This window comes from Amaranthus tricolor, chromosome 17, assembly GCF_026212465.1.
Source record: "Amaranthus tricolor cultivar Red isolate AtriRed21 chromosome 17, ASM2621246v1, whole genome shotgun sequence".
In the NCBI taxonomy this organism is placed as follows: domain Eukaryota; kingdom Viridiplantae; phylum Streptophyta; class Magnoliopsida; order Caryophyllales; family Amaranthaceae; genus Amaranthus; species Amaranthus tricolor.
This window is the reverse complement of record NC_080063.1, coordinates 17,431,634-17,455,639: the sequence shown is the minus strand read 5'-3', so window position 1 is coordinate 17,455,639 and position 24,006 is coordinate 17,431,634. Positions and strand designations below refer to the sequence as shown.

The 24,006-nt window shown below is 31.7% G+C and overlaps 2 protein-coding genes and 2 long non-coding RNA genes across 4 annotated transcripts; 3 read left to right on the top strand and 1 right to left on the bottom strand.

Moving 5' to 3' along the window:
• Positions 1-195: 195 nt before the first annotated feature.
• LOC130803482 (uncharacterized) lies at positions 196-6,522 on the top strand. Its single transcript, XM_057667594.1, has 6 exons — positions 196-1,060; positions 2,179-2,307; positions 2,390-2,510; positions 2,939-3,020; positions 5,863-6,016; positions 6,098-6,522. The coding sequence occupies exons 1-6, from the start codon at positions 740-742 to the stop codon at positions 6,230-6,232; spliced, it is 942 nt and encodes a 313-aa protein (XP_057523577.1). The 5' UTR covers positions 196-739; the 3' UTR covers positions 6,233-6,522.
• A 6,907-nt stretch (positions 6,523-13,429) lies between these two features.
• LOC130804379 (putative serine/threonine-protein kinase-like protein CCR3) lies at positions 13,430-16,994 on the top strand. The gene has a single exon (XM_057668794.1). The coding sequence runs from the start codon at positions 13,819-13,821 to the stop codon at positions 16,213-16,215; it is 2,397 nt and encodes a 798-aa protein (XP_057524777.1). The 5' UTR covers positions 13,430-13,818; the 3' UTR covers positions 16,216-16,994.
• A 667-nt stretch (positions 16,995-17,661) lies between these two features.
• Positions 17,662-20,432, top strand: LOC130804369 (uncharacterized). The gene is made up of 3 exons (XR_009040004.1): positions 17,662-18,217; positions 19,056-19,127; positions 19,562-20,432. It is a non-coding gene; the product is annotated as an uncharacterized LOC130804369 (long non-coding RNA).
• A 139-nt stretch (positions 20,433-20,571) lies between these two features.
• Positions 20,572-22,193, bottom strand: LOC130804370 (uncharacterized). Its single transcript, XR_009040005.1, has 2 exons — positions 21,718-22,193; positions 20,572-21,028 (listed from the first exon to the last, which is right to left on the bottom strand). It is a non-coding gene; the product is annotated as an uncharacterized LOC130804370 (long non-coding RNA).
• Positions 22,194-24,006: the final 1,813 nt, after the last annotated feature.

Here is a 24,006-nt window from a genome sequence, read left to right as displayed (position 1 = left end):
TTCTAAGTTATATTTTCATATCATTTACAAATTTCCGCTACTCCCTCATAAAGTCAAACTTCTTACCACATTTGGAGGCAAATATGATCCGACAAAGCGAGTGTAGTTATAGAATGTAGAAATAAGACTCAAAAGGTGTTTAAAACATACTTGTTTCAATATTTTTCTGACATTATATAACTGAGCACGACCTTAATTCAAATCAAAAAATAAATTTACAATATGTAAAAAATTAAAAAATTAATATAAACTCAAAGTCCAAATCAAATTACATGAGGTGAAATCAATTCGATAGACCCATCAAAACATCTTGTATTCCTAATAAATTCCACCTATTTGGACTTCAAACTAACATCAATAAAAAAAAAAAGGGGTGTGGGAGTGACAGTACATGATCCCTGCTCTCCTCGGCTTCTTTGGACCCCACTCGTTCACCTCCTCGTTTCCTCTTCATTTCCCCATTAATATATCCCTGTGGAGTACATTTTAATCTTCAATAAATCGCCGAATAAGGATGAGAAGAAACAACAAGCATTGAAAGATCCGATCCGATCCAATCCAATCCAATCAATCAATCACTATTTTCTTCTCAATTTTTAATCACATTCAAAAAAAGTAATTATATTCCTATGATGTTGAAATGATGATTATTGATTGTCGCAACTCGCAGCAACAAATGATCACTTTATTCATCTAAAACCCCAATTTCCTCAAATTTTTTTCTAATTTTAGTTAATTAATGGCTCAAACTGAAGTATATGCACCGAAGTCAGGTCAATTATGGAGGACAGTGATGAATTGGCTAGCATTTTTGTTTCAGATCTTTGTTCAGATAGTTAGAGGTACTCCTTCTATGACGCAACTGTTTGATAACATCGGTTTTAGTCATGCTGGACAAGCGTCATTTCTTGCTCCTCCAACATCCACTTCCTCTTTTAAGCCTCTTCCTGTAGTGGAGATTCCGCTCCATAGTAGCTCTAACACTGCAGTTGATGTTAAGTCTACTGGTGATGATGCTGAGGGTGGTAATTCTGCTGCTATTCCTTTCGGAAAACTTACTGTATGTATTATTTATTCATTTATGGTTTTGATCACTAATTTTAATTAATTTGGATGTTTTATTCAATTTTAATGTGATTTGAATTTTGTGGATATTATAGTGACTTTTAATTAAATTGTGGAACTAAGCGGTCTTTCTAAGTAGTGTAGTGATTTTGCAAGGCAATTTTTGATATTTCCAAGGCACTATACTCATAAGTCATGGAAGCACAAAACTTGCTTTGGAATCATCATTGACCATTTTAGGATGGTCGATATTGATGATTGAGATTTGAGAGTGAGTTTTTTGGGGGATGATTGAGATTTGAGAGTGAGTTTTTTGGGGGATGATTGATATATTGATGAATTTTTAAGATGCAATCAAATTGTACATTTTGATCGTATGATGTATAGAGACTACAGAGTGTGAGTGGGACGATAACTATTGAGAAATTATATATTAGGGTTGTTTCAACGGAGACATTGGAACATATGGAGAAGATAGTATGCCCTTGTGCAAGGAGGATGTGTGTATATTGGGAAACAGTAGAGGGTCTAGCACTCTATTGTTATTTGTGGGATTCCCTGATTGCATATTGGAACATAGAAGGACGATTACTCAGACAGACGACTCCTCCCAATTTTTTGTGCTAATTTGGTATAGAGCATGTTTAAGCTTGTTCAAATACCTTTTCCAGTCTTGCCATTGCCATTGGTGCTTGATTGACCGTTTCGATTTTCTAGGTTAGGCTCCAATTTTCGTCAATCAGAATGGTGCAATCAAAAAAGGAAAAGTGTGAAGATTACTGTTGTAGGTTGCCGAGAATTATATTTCTAAGCTAAATAAAAATGGTGTTTTTCTGTGGTTCAAAATTCATCTTGTGTGCTGGATTTCTAAGTGCCAGTGAGATGTGCATCTTTTTATTTGTTTATTACTCGTAAGTGTGAGTGAAGTTGACTGCGTTAGAGGTAAGTTTTTAGTACTTGTGCTAGTATTCATGTTTGGATAATGGAATGTTCATGTTTGGTTCATTGCATTAGTCAATAGGATATTTTTGCAATTTCTTGCTTCATTGACCTCATTCAGTATCTCACTGAAAATTTTCTTGTAACAATGTTACTTTATTATAATCCTTGCAGGTCGTCCTTGATTTAGACGAAACTTTAGTATGTGCGTATGAAACCTCTAGTTTACCGCCAACACTTTGTACACAAGCAACTGAAGCAGGCTTGAAGTGGTTTGAGCTAGAGTGTGTATCATCGGAAAAAGTATGTATTTATACATTCCCATATGCATCATTTAATTTGTGATTGCTGAACAAAACTTAATCATATATATCTTAAACTGAAGGAATGTGAAGGGAAGCCCAAAATCAGTTATGTGACAGTGTTTGAGCGTCCTGGATTGCATGAATTTTTGGAACAACTCAGTGAATTTGCAGATTTGATTCTTTTCACAGCTGGACTAGAAGGTTACCTTTGATCTCTTAGCTTTCATCATGATAAAATTTCTTATGCTGCTTGATGTGTTGTCTATCATTGGTGGAGCCAAAAGTTTATAATTATTTGGTTTTAGATTGTATTGGACTATAATAAAATGGCTAATTAAATCATTTGCGGCTTTTACTTCTTATTATATGAAGTTGCTAAGAATATTTATAATCAAGGTCAATCAGAGACAACCTCCTTGTTAACAAGGGTAAAGTTTTATACGTCCAGACCTCCCAACCCTACCTAGGTGCCACTTGGCATTGAGATAATGGCATGTTGAGTGCACAATTTTGTTTAAAAATATTGTATAGCTTGACAATTTTGTTGAATCCAAACTTATAAAAGCTTATGCAATACTAGTTACTGCCATTGTAAGTGTTGCTAAAATGAAATTTCTATGTTTCGACAGGTTATGCTAGACCTCTTGTCGACAGAATTGATGCTGGGAACCGGTTCAGTCGTCGTCTGTATCGGCCATCGACTATTAGCACGTTAGTCTTTTGAAAACATCATGCATATAGCAAGAACACTTGTTTCCATGATTCATACAAGCTCCCTTATTTGACCATCTGACAATTTAACTCATTGTGTGATGTTTCTTTTATGATTTTGGGTAACACTAACTACTACTTGCAATGCGTCATTTGTTGCATGTTCTTAATAACGTAGGTTTTATTTCAATTATTTTCCTTCAAATTCATTTTAATGGGATAGCTGAACAAATTGTATATGATTGATACATATAGAATCACTATCTTGAGTACTAATTGTTTTTGACTTGTAAATAGATCATGCTCTCAAATATGATGTTTTGCTGTTGTGGGACTTGTGTTTTACCTTAGCATTTGCTTTAGTCTTTCATGTAGTAGTCAATCTTATGACATGATTGCCTTGACAGTTGATATTGGGTTTGTGATTGGTGCTTTATCCTTTAGTTTTACACTAAAGATTTCAAAGTTGATGTGAAAGAGAGTACTAATCCTAGGGTTCTTGCAGCCTAGGATCATGATGTGAAGAAGAGCTGTATACATAAGTCCTTGTTTTACAAAAAGCCAAAATGGCAATGGCATACAAGCCTTCTTGTTTCTAAGGAGATTGTGTTAGGATATTTATGTTTCTCAATACATGCACAATTTCCCAGTAGAGAGTGCATGGTTGTCGAGAGCATTTTAAACAGAACACGCTATTATAATGACTATCAAAATTGCACAATTTCTCATTTCTGAAAATGGTCTTGTTGGTCCTTTCTCTAATGTTTAGCATTGCAGTACATGAGAGGTTAGATTTACATTTTATTACCCCAATCTTAAGTAGCTCCACCAAGGTAGGTTTGGGGATGTTAAATGTACGCAACCTTATGCTTGTAATAACAAAGAGGTTGATTTAATGTTTCCTTATACTATAGTCTATTATAATACAAAACCGAAGAATTGTAAATCTGTATCGAGGATGGACTATTTAATTGGATAAATGGACCAAATGTTTTAAATGTCTACATTCGGATATAATAAACTTGATGTTGCTATAAGAAACTAAGACAATTTTGGAAAAATACACTGCATATGGTCTTTAATATTCAGCTATTACTACTCAATATATGCTATAGGAACCAGAAGTCTTACTTAGCTGGTGAAAGATGCATGTTGTGAATTGGCTTGCTTTATGTGCCTATGTGAAAGGACTCCTTAATAGGCTTCAAAGACAAGTGAATATTGTTGGTCCCCAGTATCTTCTTTTTAGGTGCAATTTGCTAACTTGGTTGCACTTCCCCCTTTTTGGGTGCAAACTCCATATTTTTTATTTATATACTTCCGCCACTTCAGACCAATTAATTAACTTTTTTATTAAATTTTAAGAAATTGTAAGGTAGTGGATAAAAATCAAAGTTGGGCAATTGTCTATATACCCCCTCCGTTTCAAAGCAAGTGTCTAACTTGACTTGTGTTATTAAGGCTTGTACAAATTGAGATCCATGATGAAGGCATAAAGTACATTTAAAGAGACATTTTTCACTTACCTGTTTTGCTTGCATATTGGAAAGTAAAACCAGGATATTATACCATTGTGGCCTATCTGAATCAAACTGTTCCAAATCCCAAAAAGTTGATTTTATGAATATATGTTTGGCTTGGTTATTGTAGTTTGTGAAGTTGATAGTGTTAGCTCGTGTAATAATGATTTTGCTAGTAGGTGAATTGTATATTTTTCCATTAATTGAGGTTTATACCCTTTTCTGGTTTGTAGGTGCTAAGATAGTTAACTAGCTTGCATGTTTGTGAAATGACTGAACATTAATGCTACTAACATCTCAAAGTCTTCATATGTTGATAAATTGAACAAGATTGTACCCCCAAAAGACATTCGTGAAAGTTGGAGTCAAACAATGACACTCTTGACCGTTACAAGATTGTACCCCCAAAAGACATTCGTGAAAGTTGGAGTCAAACAAAGACACTCTTGACCGTTACAATCTTTCATGTGTTTCCTTGCTGCCCATCCTTTCCTTTTGTTATGGCCAAGTGTTGGGACAAGTGTCTTTCTTTTACAATGTCTACCTTTGTGATGTATAAGTTGAATCTTAATTATATCTGGGTCCATTCTTGTTTAAGTTTCAAGATGCCATGTAAACAAATATATTTATGTTCTAATCTATTGCCACTAAAGTTGCTCAACCCAGATGGGTACAGACTGGTTAGATGTATGCAACCATGCCCTACAAGAAATTGTTTCCAATTGATACTTGATTGCAAACATCTCTCATAAGTTAGAAGTTCCCATTGACTCTAGTCTGCTATGATTTATTACCAAAGAACTATGAATCCTTGATTCCATTGGAAATGGTGATTACTTCTATAAAAAAAACCCCCAAAAAATGCTGTTGCACAATGTTATTGTTGGAAAGCTTCCTACTCATCAGAAATGTGTTAATTGCAACTTCTTTCTGATATTTTTCATTTATGTAGAAATCAACTTCGCATTAGTTAATTGGGGCCATGTTTGTGAATGTGATTTGACATAAAATGCCAGTAACAGATGTATCTTTTGTGATAAATAATTATTTGAGTTCCGACTATTAGCAGTCGATCATCAAGTTTGGATCTTTGGATCTTTTTATTTGCAACATGGATCCACCGTTTTTCAAGAGAAGATAGTAAGGGCATGTTCCTAGTATATTCTCTAAATTACTCCCTTATTTTCTGATCTAGGAGACTTCATCTAATTTCCAGTTATCATTAACTAAGCTCATTTAGGTGGATCTTGATAGATTGTCATTTTCGCTACTCAAATTAATCAGCTTGTGCTCATTGCTCTCTGTTTCCATTTTTTTTACAGGGAGTACCGGGATCATGTGAAGGATCTAACCTGCATCTCACAGGATCTATGCAGAGTAGTTATTGTAGATAACAATCCATTCAGCTTCTTATTGCAGCCACTAAATGGGATTCCTTGTGTACCATTTTCTGCTGGACAGCCGCAAGATGATCAGGTAACTCTAATTCCTTCATATCTTCAGAACTTTAAAACATCAACCCATCATTCACTCGATTCATCCTTGTATTTTTTTCAGCTTCTTGAAGTCTTGCTTCCGCTCATTAAGCAACTTTCGGTTCAGGATGATGTGCGGCCTATCCTATACGATAAATTCCATATGCCCGAGTGGTTCCAAAAGCATGGAATCCCTTCCTCTGGTTGGAAGTTGTAGTAACAGCATTCTTTGACAACTGATTTACGTGTTCCGGAATCCTGTAATATTGTATGTATAGTGAACTTCTGAAGAGGGGTTATCAGATTGAAATTTTCTTTCAGCCTCAATGAGATTTCAGTTCTACCATTGTGATCAATAATTTATTTATTTTTTTCATTTTGTATGTAGCAGCTTGTTTGCAGATTGTAGCTTTGTATCATTGTATGTCTTCTTGCCTTGTAATTTTGTAAGCTTCAAAATTTGTATGTATGTTCATTAATCTAATAAAGATTATATCTTTTTTTACACTTTTACTGTCAGCTTCTCTGTTATTTTATTTAATGTGTCTAATGATTGAAATTAGTTATCTAGTTATTTAATGTGGCGAACATGTTTAGAAAAAATGTTTTACAGCATCATTTCAGTCAAATGTTGAAATACTGATGATGAGAGATTGTTTGCGAATTGATTGTTGACTAGTTCAGTTGGCTTGCTTAGCATCGTTGACTTTTCTATTAGTTGTTAAATTAGTATTTATAAGATAACTATTTAAAGCCAAAAATTAATGAAAAAGTAACTTATAATAGTTTTTTATTTTTGCTTAAAAGTCACCTTTTTATTTAATTTAAAAGTCATTTACTTAACGTATTTTTTAATTAGCATGGATAAGGGCCATTAAGCAACTTGACCCAAGCATATCAAGAATTCAAAACTACTAATCTAGCCTATTCATTGAAATTGTGGTACAAAACAAATACCATAATCTGAATCCTATTTCCTGAAGTACTCAATACAAGTTCAGACAACAATCACGATCCAATTATTCGGATCCATATCAAAATGCTCGTCCCCTTTTTAACACACATGCTCTTTATATTCAAAATCATTGGACTACTTCACTAAAACTTGTTCTACTATGTCAAAAGTTAAATTAGATGTTGTGATAGAAAGCAATTGTGCCTTTTGGACTTATTATTCATGCAAATTTTTACCGCGGTGGCGTAAAAATGTTTATTTGAGTCATCACATCGAATTCAATTGAAGGAAATATTCTTTCTGAATCTCACTTACATTAAAAGTTTTTCTGGTCTTACTCATCAGTAAATTTTTTTATATCTAATATTTTATTATTTTATTATTAAATGAAATATCATATTAGCATAAATTAAAGCATATGTGAAAGTTTAAAATAAATTCCCGTATTGAAAATGATCAATTTCATGTCACAAAGGGAAAAACTTTCAACCTCTAAGTTGACCAATGATTCCTCCAAAACGAATAACAAAAGGGTAAATTGTAATATAAGGTATAGAGTATAGACTTAGTACATAGTAATTTTATTGTGCACTACTTCTCACTCTTATGAACCCACTAAATTAAACTCTTTACTTTCTACTTCAATATTAACCTAATTCACACTTTTTATTCTACCCTATTAATACGTATTATTTTAACGTGCACTAAGAATACGTAAAAGCTTTTTTCAAATCTAGGTTAATGATAATCCAAATTATTAAGACTTTTTAAAAGTAGAATAAAGGTAGATTTTAATGAAGGTCTTTCACAAATTTGCCTTTTAACATTGATGATTACAACCCATTTTAAACCATAAAATGCTACTAGATGAGCAAGAAAGGTGATGCATTATGTTTTTATGCTAGCCTCTTGCTTCTTAAATATACTAATTAAGAACATTCATGTCTGTTTATGGAGGTTTTTCGAAACACAATGTTTAAAAGTAACCTATGATATCATTGATATGTGTTGTTCTAGGGACTTTGCTTCTTGTATACACCTACATGGAAAGACAACTGTGCATGGTTGTTCGCACTAAAAAAAAATATTTGAACAACGACCAATAAATACCAATTAAGGACTCAACTTTTTGGTCGGTATCATAGTTGATTTACTGACAAACCCATTTTGGTTGGTACATGGGTCGGGTGTCGGTCGGCTTCACTCAGATTCGGGCCCAGACCCATCGACTTTTTGTGCATATTCAAACTCGAACTCTTAGAGTCCGTAAATTTTGAACTCGAATTCAGACCCAACGGGTTTGGAGGTCTAGGTTCATAAATGGGTCCTAAATATTTTTATTGTACATATTTTCTTAATATTTCATTCACAATAAGCTCATATTTCTCATTCTTTCCTTGACTAAGTCAACTCTTTAATTTTAATTTCGTGCACACTATTTTAGTGTAGACTAAGTTCATACAAGACCTATTCTTATATTTTTTTGGAGGTGAGGAAAACGATTTTATTTGTATAGTACTGGCTCTATCCATTTCAATTAGCACTACACTCTATTGTTGTTCGTCTCACTAATTTTGCACCTTTTATTTTTTTTGGCAATGTCTCACTCTTCTTCGTTAAATCTCATCCTCAAATTTGTTCCATCTCTTTATCTTAACCACTCAATTTTATATATCATATACTTGTTTTGTGTTATTCTCAAAACTAATTTCTTTGCCATTAATTTTCATCTTGAAAGAAAGTGGTGAAGTGTAACATTCCTTGTGCTTTCAATATACAAAGAGTTTTTCAAAATCCAATGACCAAAATCCAAACAATGATGATTGTTGCAAAAAGTGAGTAGGACCACAAGTATATTTAAGAGGTCACCTTTGTTATTAGTCTCCCAGGCCCCCTTTAGCAGATCAAAGCTACCAGAAATTCAGGTTTATGCTCATACAATATGGAGTATTTGCTTGTAACATATGCTCTTGTCTTTTACCTTATTGGATGGATTTCCTCACTTTAAAGATTCTCTAGTTTAATAGCAAATTATAAGAGGCAATTATGGTTGTTAATTGCATAGTAACATAATTTAACTTTTTCTTAATGATGATGGTCTTTGTTTTTATCAATAGAGTTTTGTCTAACCATAGATTATCATTAGATTAACTTGGCTTAGTTTTTGATTACGGAGTAGCTAGGCGGCTAACGGAAAGAAAGGATTATGCGAGAATTAAAACTTAAAATCAGAATTTTTTTAAGAAGTGGTACTTATTCTCCAACAGAAATAAAATCAGATTCTCAACTTGGATTAGCTTTTGATAATTACACTTGGATTAGGATTGACATGATGATTACCGACTCGATAGTACACTGAGATCAATTAGTGCACATCTTTTCATAAGGCAATTACAATAGTACTATTGCTCTCCACATGCCCTGCTCCTCCACATGCCCATTAATTAGCATGTTTAAAGCGGTTTATAGGACATGACCGTATTATTAATTAGAGGAACTCTAAAAATTTATTTTGTATTTATTCTATTTATTTTTCACTTACCGCAAACACATGTATACTCTTTTACACGAGAGTAAACACATAAGAAAGAACCAAATATTATTAGTTGTTTCAAACTTTGTGAATTAATAAAAAAAAAGTAATAATTTTTTACTATGCTATGTCTTCTAAAAATTCTAGTTTCCATTTAAAAACTTATATGTTTGCTAGTTTGATGGTCTCACAATTAATTAAAAGGTTTCTAAGGCATCACGAGTAAAGTGAATTCATAGGATATTAATTGACTATATATATTTTATAGGAGTATATTTTGAAGGATATTGATCGACTATATGTTTTTTTATAGTAATAGGAGTATATTTTAATATAAATATCGTCTTTGTTAAAACCTAAAATAGTGTATTGAAAAATTTTAAAATATTACTCCTTTTTAAAATTATTTTCATTAAAATTTAATCTATTTAATATTCTGTAAATTTGTAAGAGCTGTAACCTGTAAGCTATGTATTCTCTCAGTCACTATAACTTTGTCATATTTTTCTTTTTAGTTTATCTATTTTATTTTGCTACAGTTTTTTTGATAAAAATGTACCAATTATTATTTTATTCCATCTACACATTTCAACACTTATTTTTATATAATTCACACAATTCAAATAGTTCACAATTTTTTAAGACTTATGCAAGATCGAGGAAATATAAGGTTTATTCGTGTAGGGCCCTTCAAATATTCACAAATTTTTTTGAGAAACGGTCTCTTTGAGAAACTATCTTTAATTGGACCAGTCCATTATATATTTTTTAGAATATTGTAAATAGGTATTAAGAATGATGTAAGTAGACATTTAAAATATTGAAAGTAGACATTAAGAATACGGTAAGCAAACATTAAGTATAATATAAGTTAAGTTGGTATTAAGAATACGATAAATAGGTATTAATCTTTAATGGGCTGAATTTGAAATACGTCTCTTAAAGAGACGATCTCTCAATATACTAGCTATGAAATATTCAAGACACTTCTGGCAAAATTTTATGTATACATAAACGGATGATTTCCATGAGCGGAGCAAAGATAATTGAGCCCTACTTATGTTTTTTGTAAATTTTCGAAATTGAGATCCTAAATTAATTATGTTGTTAGCTACATTAAAAATTTTTAGTTTAAGTACTACTTTTTTTTTCTCATTTACTATTTCCACAGTTTTTAAAGCAAATTTTGAGTCTTAATATCTCTAAATATACATAATAAATTATAAAACATACGTAATAAAAAGATATACATTACGACAAATCTAATAAGATCTCACATAGATATACCTTAAAACTAATTTAATAAAAATATCTTAAATTACATTGTAAAAACTTAAATTTTCATCCCTAAGGTTAAGAAATTTAAAAAAGTTCATGGTTGATGATTAATAATCAAAAAATGTAAAATTTGAAGGATTACAAAATTTAAAAAATATGATATTGATTATTTTTTAGAAATTTAGATGGTAATTATTATTGTTTTATGAATGTGGGAAAATTAAATATTGAGAGAAGATAGTGAGAATTAAATGGTTAATCTAGAAAGAAACTTCCTTCTTATTTTCATATAAAAAACAACCGTTTATTAATTCATATAATATTGAGTATATTATTAAATGTTTCATATAAAAGGCATTTTGTGCATTTATCTATGTATAATATGTATAATGTGTTTGACTTTGCGTAAAATTGGAGTATTGTTTTCCGGCTTGGTGTGTTGTTTTTTATTTTTTTTTAAAAAAAAATTGGGTTGGCGTGTTACGTATGCTTGATAATTATTCTTGTTTTCGTACACAGTTTAGCCTTACTCAACTACTCCATGATTTTGTTGAGGTTCAAAGAACTTTTATTTTATATTTTTATTTGGTTACAAGATAGTCTCAAGACAATTGAAAATCAAACTCACATTCTTATTAAGAAAATATGTATTTGGAAAAATTACCATTAATAATATAATTTTTTGTTAAATTTTTTATAATAATTAACTATTGATTAATTATGAATAATATCAAATTAAAGAAGTGTTTTTCTAGAAACTCCCTAGCATGTTAAAAATCAAACTATAGGTGATTATAAGATAAAAAAATGAGTAAATTAGTTAATAAACTAAAGTTGGTATTATTATAGGAAAATACTCCCTTAAGTTGGTATTATTCATGGTTAATCAATAGTTGGTATTATTGTGGAAAAATTAACAAAAGGTTGTATTATTCACGTACGGTAATTTTTCCTTTATAATATGTGATATAAAAATTTGGCATTACATGTCCGAGTGTTCAATATAAAGAGATCAAATTGATATTAATAATCTAATCTTTTATTTATCTGTTGTTAATAATTTTATATTTGAATAATTTTTTTAATAATTCAACTTTTGCAATTCATTTGCTATTAGCATAATCTTTTATTTTGTAATAATTTAACTTATTGCTCTTAATTTGATATCAGCATATCCTATTAGTGTGCTGACAACAAACTAAAGGAAAAATTAATTTATTGAAAAATAATTTAAAATTGAGATTATTCGTAGCGGATGAGTAAAAAATTATATTATTAATATCATTTTTTAATAGTTTTTTTTAAAAAATAACTACTCCCTTTGTATCTTTTCAAATGCCCTATTTGTTTTATGTTTGCCAATGCACTAATACCACCCTTAATATCTCTAATCGTACATAATTAAAAATTCTAAAAACTAGATATTAATAAACCTTATGTTGGGACAAATCAAATAAGAATTATTATGTTTTAACTTATAGATTAAGAATAAAATACAAATTAAGAGAAAATGATAAATAATGTTTAAAAACCAAATGAGATGTTTGAAAAAAAATAAAAGAGTATAATTCTTATAGACATGAATCAAGTCGATATTTGCACTTGAAAAATTGGAACTTATTCCGAAAATAAAGTCATACAATTACGTTAACAATAAAATTGTACTAACTTTAATTTGATGATGAAATTCAGTTCAACTGAAGTACTCATGTGTTCACCACAATTAGCAACATTTTAAATTTTAATGTGGGATTAAAAATATTTGTGAATAAGTTCATTGAGCAAACCACTTTAAAATTATAGAGTTATCATAATAAGGATAAAAAACATTTTTTGTTTACCATATAAAACGTTCAACTAGAGGATTACCAATTAAAGAATTTTCCAATACTTATGCATTTTAAGTGAGTTATTTCTAAATAACATTTACACGATACATAAAATGATATAATCTCATCTCATTGTAATATAATTATTCAGGGTATTATTATAAGTTGAAAATATTGCAAATAGTGAACCCATAATCAAAGATCATGCCTTAAGACAATATATAGGAAGGAGTAGCTACCGTTGATTGATTATGATTTAACGGTTTAAAAAAAGTTGTCTTAGCATAAGATCTAATATAAACATGTTTATGAAGAAAGCATCACATATTAATTTAGAAAACATCACAATTTCAAGTTACACATGTTTATACAGAAAGTATCACATATTAATTAAGAAAATATCACAATTTATTTTCAGTTCTGAACCGCGTGCAAAATGAACCATTGATCTAAGATCTAATAGATGAAATTGAGAAGGGGTTGAAAATGAAAAGGATAAGAAAGACTCTACACCCTTGATTTCACTAAAATAAAAAAAATCTGTGGTCACGATTGAGCCAAAAACCCACAATTATAAAAATAATTATTTTACACAGAAACATAACTATGAAATAATTTTTAAAATGTTCTTAATTTATAACATAGTATCTTTTTTTTGTATATATAATAACCAAACAAGAATTCTTCTCACCCTTATAATTTTAAAATTCTTCTTATTTAATCCTATATATATATATATATATATATATATATATATATATATATATATATATATATATATATATATATATATTCCAACTCATAAGACCAAAAGCCGCATTCACCAAGTGAATGTTTCACAGTTCAAACTTCAAACTACCCAGAAAAATGTGGAGAACTAAAAAGGCCAACATAAAGGCAATTCTTTAATTTTAAAATTCCATAAACAGTCATCATTAGTCAACCCTAATTTATTTCCCCATTCCCTAATTTCACTTTAACTGAAAAAAAACATTAATTGCTTCCTGACACCCAAAAAACCCCCAAATTAAAAAAACCCTTTTTCATACCCTCTGTTCTGTTCCTTTCTTTCTCACTCTTTTTCTCTGTTTCTTCTTAATTTTCCTCCCAAAATCAAAACTTTTCATCATCTTCTTTTTTCCAATGAAGAAGAAAATACAACCCATTAATTCCTCAACTTCAAAATTTCCTCCATTTTTTCTCACTTTATGATGATCATTCATTTATTTTCCAAAGTTTTCTTTTTTATTTTCTTTCTTTGTCTACCTCAAATACTCCATGGCCTTGGTTCTGGTTCAACAATTTCTATATCCTTTTCTACTTCTACTGTTTGTGGTATAGTTGCAGGTGAAATCAATAAGAGAATTGAATGCTATAAAAATGGTAACTTGATTAAAATTCAACCCAATATTTCTTATGACTCTATTGTTGGAGGTGGGACCTTTTTTTGTGGTCTTAGATCAGGTGGAAGAAGTTTACTTTGTTGGGATACAACCACAAATTCATCCACATTTCCTCCAAAAAGGATTTATTACAACAATTTATCTCCATTAAAAGAGATTTCAGTTGGTGATAATCAAGTTTGTGGGGTTGTTAATGGAACTAATGAGGTAAAATGTTGGAGAGGAATTGTGGGTTCTAAACAAATCCCATCTGGGTTTTCTGGGCTTAAATCAATTTCATCTGGGTTTAACTTTTCTTGTGGGATTTTGGTGAATAGTAATAAGGTTAAATGTTGGGGTAGTGATTTAACCCTAGCTTCTGAAATTGAATCTCAATTTGGGAATTTTTCTATGGTTGAATTAACAGCTGGTGGACTACATGTTTGTGGGTTTAATTCATCTGGGTTTTTGGTTTGTAAAGGTAGAAACTTTGCTAAACAGTTAGATTTTCCTTTTGATTTGAATGATTCATCTGGGTTTTCAAGTTTAGGGCTAGGGTTTGATTATAGTTGTGCAATTAGGCAATCTAGTGGCATAGTTGTTTGTTGGGGTGGTAATGGTTCATATACAAGTAATTTAACAAAAGATGTTAACTTTGAGTTTTTAGTTGGTGGAATGAATTTTGTTTGTGGATTTGTTACTAGGAATTCTTCTATTATGTGTTGGGGACCAGGATTTGGCAATGCTTCTTTGAGTTTGGAGCTTCCATTACCAAAAATTCTTCCTGGACCTTGTGTTCAATCAGAATGTAGCCAATGTGGTATATACCCTGAATCTCAATCTCTTTGTTTTGGTATTGGTAATATTTGTAGAACATCTTGTAGTATTCCATTACCATTGCCACCGTTTTCACCTCCACAAAACCCGTCTCCGGTTTTGCCACCTACACCATCAACCTCAAAGAGGTTGAGGAGAGGCCTTTTGGCCTTTGCAATGGTTGGTTCTATTGGTGCATTTGTTGGAATTTGTACTATAATCTATTGTTTGTATAATGGTGTTTGTTTAGGCAGAAAACAAATTCATAATTCGGTACAACCAACGATAACTCGAGGGGGTTCGAGTAATAATGCTCGTACCTCGAGTAATAGTCCCCCTTCGAGGTCATTAACGATTAGGCGACAAGGGTCTAGAGCGTTTAGACGACAAAGGAGTGGAACTTCCTCGACTAAGCACGCCGATAGGGCGGAGGAATTTACCTTCCAAGAACTAGCTTTAGCTACTAATGACTTCTCATTGGAGAATAAGATTGGTTCAGGTAGTTTTGGAGTGGTATATAGAGGTAAATTAGTAGATGGTAGGGAAGTTGCAATAAAGAGAGGGGAAACAGGACCAAAAACAAAGAAGTACCAAGAGAAAGAAAGTGCATTTGAATCAGAATTGGCATTTTTGTCTAGGGTTCACCATAAGCATTTGGTTAGGCTTGTTGGGTTTTGTGAGGAAAGGGATGAGAGACTCTTGGTTTATGAATACATGAAAAACGGAGCATTGTATGATCATTTGCACGATAGAAAGAATATTGAGAAAGGATATAGTGTCATCAATTCGTGGAAAATCAGGATTAAAATCGCATTAGATGCTGCTCGAGGTATAGAATATCTACATAATTATGCAGTCCCGCCTATAATTCATCGTGACATTAAGTCCTCGAACATCCTACTTGATTCCGATTGGACTGCAAGAGTATCTGATTTCGGCTTATCTTTGTTGAGTCCGGAATCTAATCAAGCTTTCAGGCCAACAAAAGCAGCCGGGACAGTTGGATATATTGATCCCGAGTACTATGGATTAAATGTGTTAACTACCAAGAGCGATGTGTATGGTTTTGGTGTTGTATTGCTCGAGCTTCTTACAGGAAAAAAGGCGATATTTAGGGACGAAAATGGTGATGGAGATCCGATTAGTGTAGTTGATTATGCTGTTTCTGCGATTTTGGCTGGAGAAATGGCAATGATTTTGGACCCGAGAATAGGGCCTCCTGACTCGAATGAATCGGAGGCAGTCGAACTATTTGCTTTTACTGCATTGCATTGTGTAAACTTGGAGGGGAAAGATCGGCCTACAATGACCGACATTGTATCCAATATAGAGCGCGCATTAAACCTTTGTGATGATAGTCATGGAAGTATTTCTAGTGCTGGATTATTATCATTTGGATCAGACTGAAAAAGTTCAAGCAAAATTGATTGTTTTTGACATTCTTTCAGCTTGTTTTACTCACTTTTATGTTCATCATTTTTCATAATCTGTTTATGAATAATGTAAATAGTTCATTATTTGATAGGAGTTCTATAGTAGGCACACTTTAGTCTATTTTCTTGAAATTTTTTTTGTAATTTTCTTCAAAAAGATGTAAATTTATTATTTTTGAAGTTTACTTTTCCCTCACCTTAATATGGTATATATTTGATGCATGAATTAGATTAGAAGTTGTTGTGGAACTCTTGAAAAATATGCCTTTGTTTACTTGTAAAGTATTTTTGTATAAATAGTCCAATATAATGGTCTAAAGAGACGTCTAGTCTGATTTTTCTAGTCATGCACATGCAAGGAAGGGTCCCTCTAAACTATAGTTTGGATCATTTGATTAGAATTCCTATTAATATTGTATAACATGACCACAGAAAAATAACGGTTAAATACTTGAACTAATTCAGCATACATGTAGAAATCATCGTTTGACCCACCTTACATAAACGTCTGGTCTTTGATTTTTCAAGTCATGAAGTTGCAGGGAAGAGAAAATTGAGGTCTAGGCCCGCTTAAATCATAGTTCGGGTAATTTAATTAAAATTTTTGTTTAATGTTGTGTAACATGACATAAAAAAATAACGGCTGAATACACGATTAATTCAGTACACATGTAGAGATTATCGTTTAACCTACCTTATATAGTTATACCATTCAATATCTTGAATTCGTAGTGAAAGGCGATGCTTATTTTTTCTATATCTTCAATAATGAAAATTTTGGTATTTTTCTAATCTGACAAGCACTATCATGCACCCTTTTTTAATGTGGAAAGTTGGATTGTTTTGTAGATGTAGCATCATAATTTGATAGCGAGTTGTGTCAATAGACTCGTTGCATAGAGATTAAAGAATAGAGATGCTGTTTTTGGAAAATGACAGTAATGGACTCAGATAATTGTTTTTTTTTTCTTTGATGGAAACTTGGCTTATAGGAGTAAGAGTAACTAGCAAGTCAAGACTTGTCTTTATTGGGACTATTCCTATGTCACTTGGATTTTGATCTCATCCAAGAAAGTATTGTTATGTCTGGAAATATTGAAGGAAAGCAAACATACTCCTAGATCCAAATTCAAGTTTGAGGCTAAGAGCGTAATTAAGTTTAGTCGGATACGAAAGATAAAGGCTGATTTTGAACAACTTTTATGGAGATCCAATCATGATTGATAACAACAAATATTTGCCATTGGGTGAAGAGTTGAGGAGTTGAGGACACTTAGCTTAGTGGATTAATAGATTATATGTAACATTTGAGAAATTTATTCTGGAATTTAAATATATATATATATATATATATATATATATATATATATATATATATATATATATATATATATATATATTATATAATAGAAATAGTGAAACCAATACCCCCGTCATTTCCCTTCCATTTCGTGAGAAAACCAAAACCCAAACCCACCTTCCTCCTTCTCCCTCATACGTATAACCCAAAGAACCCTCACCTTCCTCATTCACACCATTCCTTCTGAAATTGGCCGAGTTCTTGCTCTTCTTCCCCATTCAATCCATTAATTTTCGAGTAAACCAAGTTCCATGGATGCCCTACTCTTCTTGTTGATTGTTGGTGTAAACAAACTAAGGCTTGAATCTCTCAATTTCTATGTGTAATTTTATTCTATTCTTCTTTAATATTCTGATTTTCTTCTCAAGCTTTGAACCCTAGCCATCTTTGATTGGAATTTCATGTAATATCAACATCCTTGTAGGATTTTATTCCATTGAAGTAGAAATTAGCAAGATAGCAATCGAACCCTTTACTTTCCCAAGTTTCTGTCCAGCCGAAATGGGGAAAAACAAGTGGAATTTGGTCTTGCTTGTTTAAGCATCGAAAATTCAAGACAAACATCAATTTTTGAAGCCTGTTTTGTTGTGTTCCTTGCTGATCATTAAAACAGAAGGTAAACCCTTCTTGATTTCTTTTCTCTTCTTTCTCAATGTTTATGTTTTTATTCGTATGAGGTTGATTTCATTGGCATACTTTCACTTGCATATTCCTTTATTATGTATTAAGCCCTGAAGTTTGATGAATCCTAAAAATTTGTATGAGTAAATTAGATGAGTTCTTAATTGAGAAATTTATGGGAAATGTGTTACTATTAAGTTATGTGATGATGAGAAATTAGTTGTGAATTATAATTTTAGTAGGAGACTACTTTAATGACTTGGTTTTGATTAGTTAGCGTTCTTGGATATGTTGATCGATTGGAAGGTAAGGACCTTGTAGTAGAGACTAGAATAGAGAGAATGAAGACCTTGGGATATATTGTTGGATATCATGATATTAGTTCAGAAAATTATGGTAATGGGAAAATGTTGGAAGATTGGATGGTTTTGAAAGAATCTAAAGTTTGTGTGGAAATCGTTAGTGATTGGATGAATTAGTTGTATTTTCTAATTAGATAGTTTGTCATTCTTGTTTTTAGTCTCTTGGATTATTTTAAATATTCTTGATTTTGAGTCTAGATGAAAATAGAAGTGGTTGAATTGGAAATATAAAGAGAATTATAGGGATGAGTAATCTCTAAAAGAGTATAAACTAGCTTAGATCACGATTATAATATTTTGAGGACACATTGGGAGGTTTGAGTTAGAACATACACAATCCTTTAGTGATTAGAAATAATAGAGTAGATTCTTGGTATGAAATACGGTCTTAGGAGGAGATGTAATAAGTTATATATTAGTATAGTTGTGTCGACCATACGCTTATGACGTTATGTTATTGTCATACTTCAGGATACGACTACATCGATGAGCCTTCTAGTCAACTGCAGAGATTTGGTCTTGACTCTTGAAGCGACATTGTCGGTGAGTAGTAGCAGTCCCTTAAAGGGGTCTGGCCAGACTAAAATTTTGAAAATGGTTTTATTAAAGCTATGAATTTTATAATGTTGAGACAAATTTATTATGAATGATTATGCTGATATTGATATGGTCAATGGATCGGGCTTACGAGCTGGTCATTCTGGTCTTTGACGGAGTAGAGGGAAAATCTCCCTTACTCCTTGTTTTGAGGTGAATTGTCATTCAAATATTGACTAGCCTCACCCGAGAGTGACATAGCCTTAGAGCTATGGATGTTCCTTTTAACTAGAGTCCCTGTGCGCACATAGATTTAGGAAATTGATGTTGCTTTTAAATCTATGTTTTGAATTACTGTGTTTTGTTGTTGTGGATTGTTACTTCTCATTCAGTTCAATCTGACCTCTTATTGTTCCATTTTTTTTAAAAATTGTTTACAGATTGAAACCGGACGGAAACGATGGTGAAGCGGAGGTGATTAGAGTATATGGTGAAGATACTTTAGATTTGAGTATGTACACTAGTCGTAGTGTCTGTGTTGGGTTGTAGTCAATGTGTAGTGGATTTGATTATGTTAACCGTATCGGACTTTATGGTTAGTTGTATAAATATGTTGGACTATGGTTTAGATGTTTTAATTTAAAATGGTCATTACAGTTGTATTTTAGACCTCGTGATCCTTTTTACGAGTTATGAATCGAGATTTGAGTTTTTTAGGTTAGTAAACCCCGTGATGACTTGTATTGCTTAGTTAACCACTAAGCCGGAATGTTACATTGTAGGACTTGTGTTTTTTGCGTTGGAGCCTTTCAAAATCTCGGACTTTCAATCTCTCATGAACAGTATGTGACAATATGTGGAAGCAAGTGCACCACATACCTATACATTAAAAAAGAATGGAAGGAATTAATTTTTTTTTCTAGAATATTGTGTACTATTGAGAAACTATATTATTGCTATTGGTGTATATTAATATATGATACAAAAATAAATTTCACACTTATTATTAAATTACAATATGTATTATTTATAAATCGAGCTCAGTTTCAAATGTATTAATGCATTTAGATATTACTCTCAACGTTAGAAGTAGCCAACCAATCTACCATCAATCATATTCATGGTTGTTGGTGTAGGCAATAAGTCGTTTAACTATAAAGGGTAAGCTCATTTGTAATACTTCACCATTATTGATTATGCCAACAATTTATTTTCCTCTTGGTCAAGATCAAGGGCGGCATATACTCTTAGGGGTGTTTGGTATGGGAAGAGAAAATGTAAGGGAAAGGGAATTAATAAAGAGGGGTAAGGGTAAAGGTAAGGGTTATGGTTATATGTTGTTTGGAATAACAATGTAAGGGAAACACTTGTTTACGTTTCCCTTACTTATTGTTTGGTTTGTCACATAAGTTGATATTTTTTGTAATAATCTACAAAGGACATTTTGTCATTTTTGTACAAAAATTAACTTAAGCAAACATTAAAACAAGATTTCTTTGATAAAACTCAACATAGTTCAAGCCTAAATAAGATAAAACATAGCAATTTGCAATACTATTATGCAAGTATTCAACTAATAATCTGCAAGCACATACTACAAGTTCAACCACTAATAACAACATCTCAACTCATGTCTTTTTAGAAGACCGCTTTCATATTTTCTTAAGAAGATCGAGCACATATTGTTTCTTAAGGTTCGAATGAGCTTGATAAAAGATGCGAAGCTTGTGTTCTTCAGCAGTAGAACATGCTCCCAAATAATAGGATCAGAAATTCACCTCTGTCAGGATTCAGGGCAGCTTAGGCTTTAGAAGCTCCCAAATTCTGATATGACCGGTTGTTTCACCGACTAGACTTCAGCATGAAGGCTAATAAGGATCACCTATTAAACACTTATCGTTTTATCTCTGCATACAAAAGAAAGCATAACAGTAAAAATACGATCAAAGAGTGATTCGGCTATGTGGTAGACGCCGAAACAGTAAAAAGCTAACATTCAATCAAGTTTCCACACCTAATTGACATCTAAGCAAGAGAAGCTACTAGAAACTAGAAACAACTTTGGCGCTTTAAGCACACAAGTGCACAACTCTCAATTCTTCATTTCTTCTTTTCCGTCAAGTTCTTAAATCCTCATAATCATCTTTTCGACCGTAATCTTTCGAATAATTTGAGAAGACCTTCAAAATTTCAGTAAGAAACAATGGAGGAATCTAAACTAAAGCAACTGAAGCAATTCGTAGAACTCTGTAAATTAGACCCTTCCATTCTCTCCGACCCTTCTCTTTCCTTCTTCCGCGACTACATCGAAAGGTATAAATTAATCATCGGCGTCGCCTTTTTTCTCAAATTAGTAAGCGGAATAATACAGAAGTTGGAAGGAGCAACAGACATACAAAAGAATGAGACATACAAAAGCTAAAATTCGAAACCCTAACTCAACAAAAATAGTTAGGGTTCATATTACACAAAACAAATTGAGCAAGAAATATGAGAAGTAGAGAAAATCAACATCAAACAACAAAAGACAAGATGTCAATAACATTAGTGAAATAGAGGAATGAAAAAGTAGAGAAAATGAAGTCCAAAAATTTACCAGAAATGGAAGAACTATGTTGAAGAACGCAGAAATGCACCGTATTTGAGAAGACATAGAGTAACAGATATTGATTGAGGAATGAAATGAGCAGTAATAAAGTAAGGTAATCCATTTCCATTTGGTAACGGATTGGATTATCCATATCACATAACAAACAATTAGTAATGGATTGGATTAAATGAATCCATTACTTAGGCCCAAAAAAACTATACCAAACACCCCCTTAAAGTAAACTAACCACGGAATCGAAATGAATTTTAAGCCATAAGTCACTAGATTGTGTAAGATTTACTAAAACACCATTGTGATAGAAATAGATAATCTTATGTGGCAATTATTGCGATTAACCGTCTCTCGGTGAGACAACCTTAAATAATAAGTTTGTATTTAGTATCACTAATGAATTTATACTAGTTAGACTATTGCTGGTGTATGGAGCGCGTTTCACATCGAGACCGCGTTATACAATAATTTGTAATAGTGCAAGTATGAAAACACTGTATTTTCCGTTGAATATAGTCAATATATATGGACCTGTGACTATCAAGTCTGAAATCATTTTAGTGGATTGGCTGTTGTCCTCAAGTAGTTCATACTATCCATAAGTAGGGCTCCCAAAATAATGGGCATTGTACTTTTGTTCAAGAAACTCTCAACATATACCCAAAATTATCCAATTAGGTACCCTTAAAAAGTTAAAGAAGAAAGTGTAAAACTTATAATCAATTGTGACGTGTGAAGAACTATTCTGAATTTGACAAATTTTTAAATGAGACTGATTTATTATGAAATTATTTTTATTGGCATAACACAATATATATTTATAGATTTAAATTGATTAATAGCAATTTTATAATAATTAATTATAACTTTAAAATGGAGTCTTAAAATGATCGTTCATAATCTTAAAATGATTACTTACAATATTAAAGTGATCAATTATAGAAATAAACTAGTTGTGTGATTCCGTCTAATAGTAAAATGGTCTCCTACAAGACTCGCCCATAGACTTTGCCAGATTAACTAACCACTATTATCCCATCAGCCCTTCTTATATGAGACCGTCTCACCGTGAGACGAGTCAATTAAAAAGTTCATTATGCTAAAAATTTTTATTATTGGCTAGACATGTCACACGACGAGACCATCTCATACAACAATTTGTGTTATGTAAGGGCTTTATTCTATTATGTCCTTATGGGCCTAACCTCGCAAACTATTCATACAACCTAAAGGGACCCACCACCTTTTCAATTTCATTGAATCAGTCGGTGCCTCCTTTTCAATTTCTAATATTAATTACTTTTTATTTAATAATAAATTGCATTCAATACATATTTTTAAATTAAGAGAAATTCAATTTAAATCATTATATGATTCACAGTATTGGGGTTTTGGCCGGGGATATACCTCTTCTGAGTTAGATACTCTTGTCTGTACTTTGTGTTTAAAAGTTAAGGTCTTAGGTGTACTTTCCCTTTGTGTTAAATACCATTTTCTTTACTTCAAAATTATTTTAAAAAACCCACTTAAAAATTATAAAATTATAAAATAATACTTTATATATTGTGAATATGAGGTGGGACAGAAGAATATAGTGTAGCGTAGTCACCACCTACACACCCACTATGAAAAAATTAGGTTTGGGTCTATCTAGGTTATAATTTGGATCATTTGATTAAATTCTATTAATATTGAATTGTATAACATATAATATCGAAAATAGTTAAGTTGATTTAGTAGACATACAAAAATAAGGGTTTAGACTCACACTACCAACCAATTTTTACACTTACTCAAGTTAGGAAACGAAGTGAAATTGATGAGGTTGAATGTGGTCTATTCTCATTTGGAAGGGGTTGGTTTAGCTTTTTCCTTTGTTATTTTTGTTAGTGATGACTCTTCTACATATACCTTTTTGACCGTGGTCTATTCTATCAATAGTCAAAGCTTGCATACCTAATTCTCATGTACGAGACTTCTACAAGAGTATAAAAATAAGAGAATACAGTAGAATTAACACATTATTAACGTACCATACTAAACAAAGTGATGATAAACATACAGCTACAGGCGAAATTTTGTCTTGTGGTTTTGTTATTTCATTGACTTAAATTAAATCAAATTTAATTCAGTTTTTGATTTTCTAATCCAAATTAATACTACATGTGATATAGTCAAAATCAAATTAATTTGACTGTTAACATGACAAAAATGATTGTGAAACGATGAAAAATTTCATACTCTTTTTAATTTCTGTTTCTTTAAATTTGCTACATTATATTT

Bases quoted from the DNA above. Each gene is read 5' to 3' on its own strand.
- LOC130804379 (XM_057668794.1), top strand. From the start codon at position 13,819: ATGATGATCATTCATTTATTTTCCAAAGTTTTCTTTTTTATTTTCTTT.
- LOC130803482 (XM_057667594.1), top strand. From the start codon at position 740: ATGGCTCAAACTGAAGTATATGCACCGAAGTCAGGTCAATTATGGAGG. The intron at 2,308-2,389 runs GTATGTATTTAT...CTTAAACTGAAG, and splicing joins AGTGTGTATCATCGGAAAAA to GAATGTGAAGGGAAGCCCAA. The intron at 2,511-2,938 runs GTTACCTTTGAT...ATGTTTCGACAG, and splicing joins TTTCACAGCTGGACTAGAAG to GTTATGCTAGACCTCTTGTC.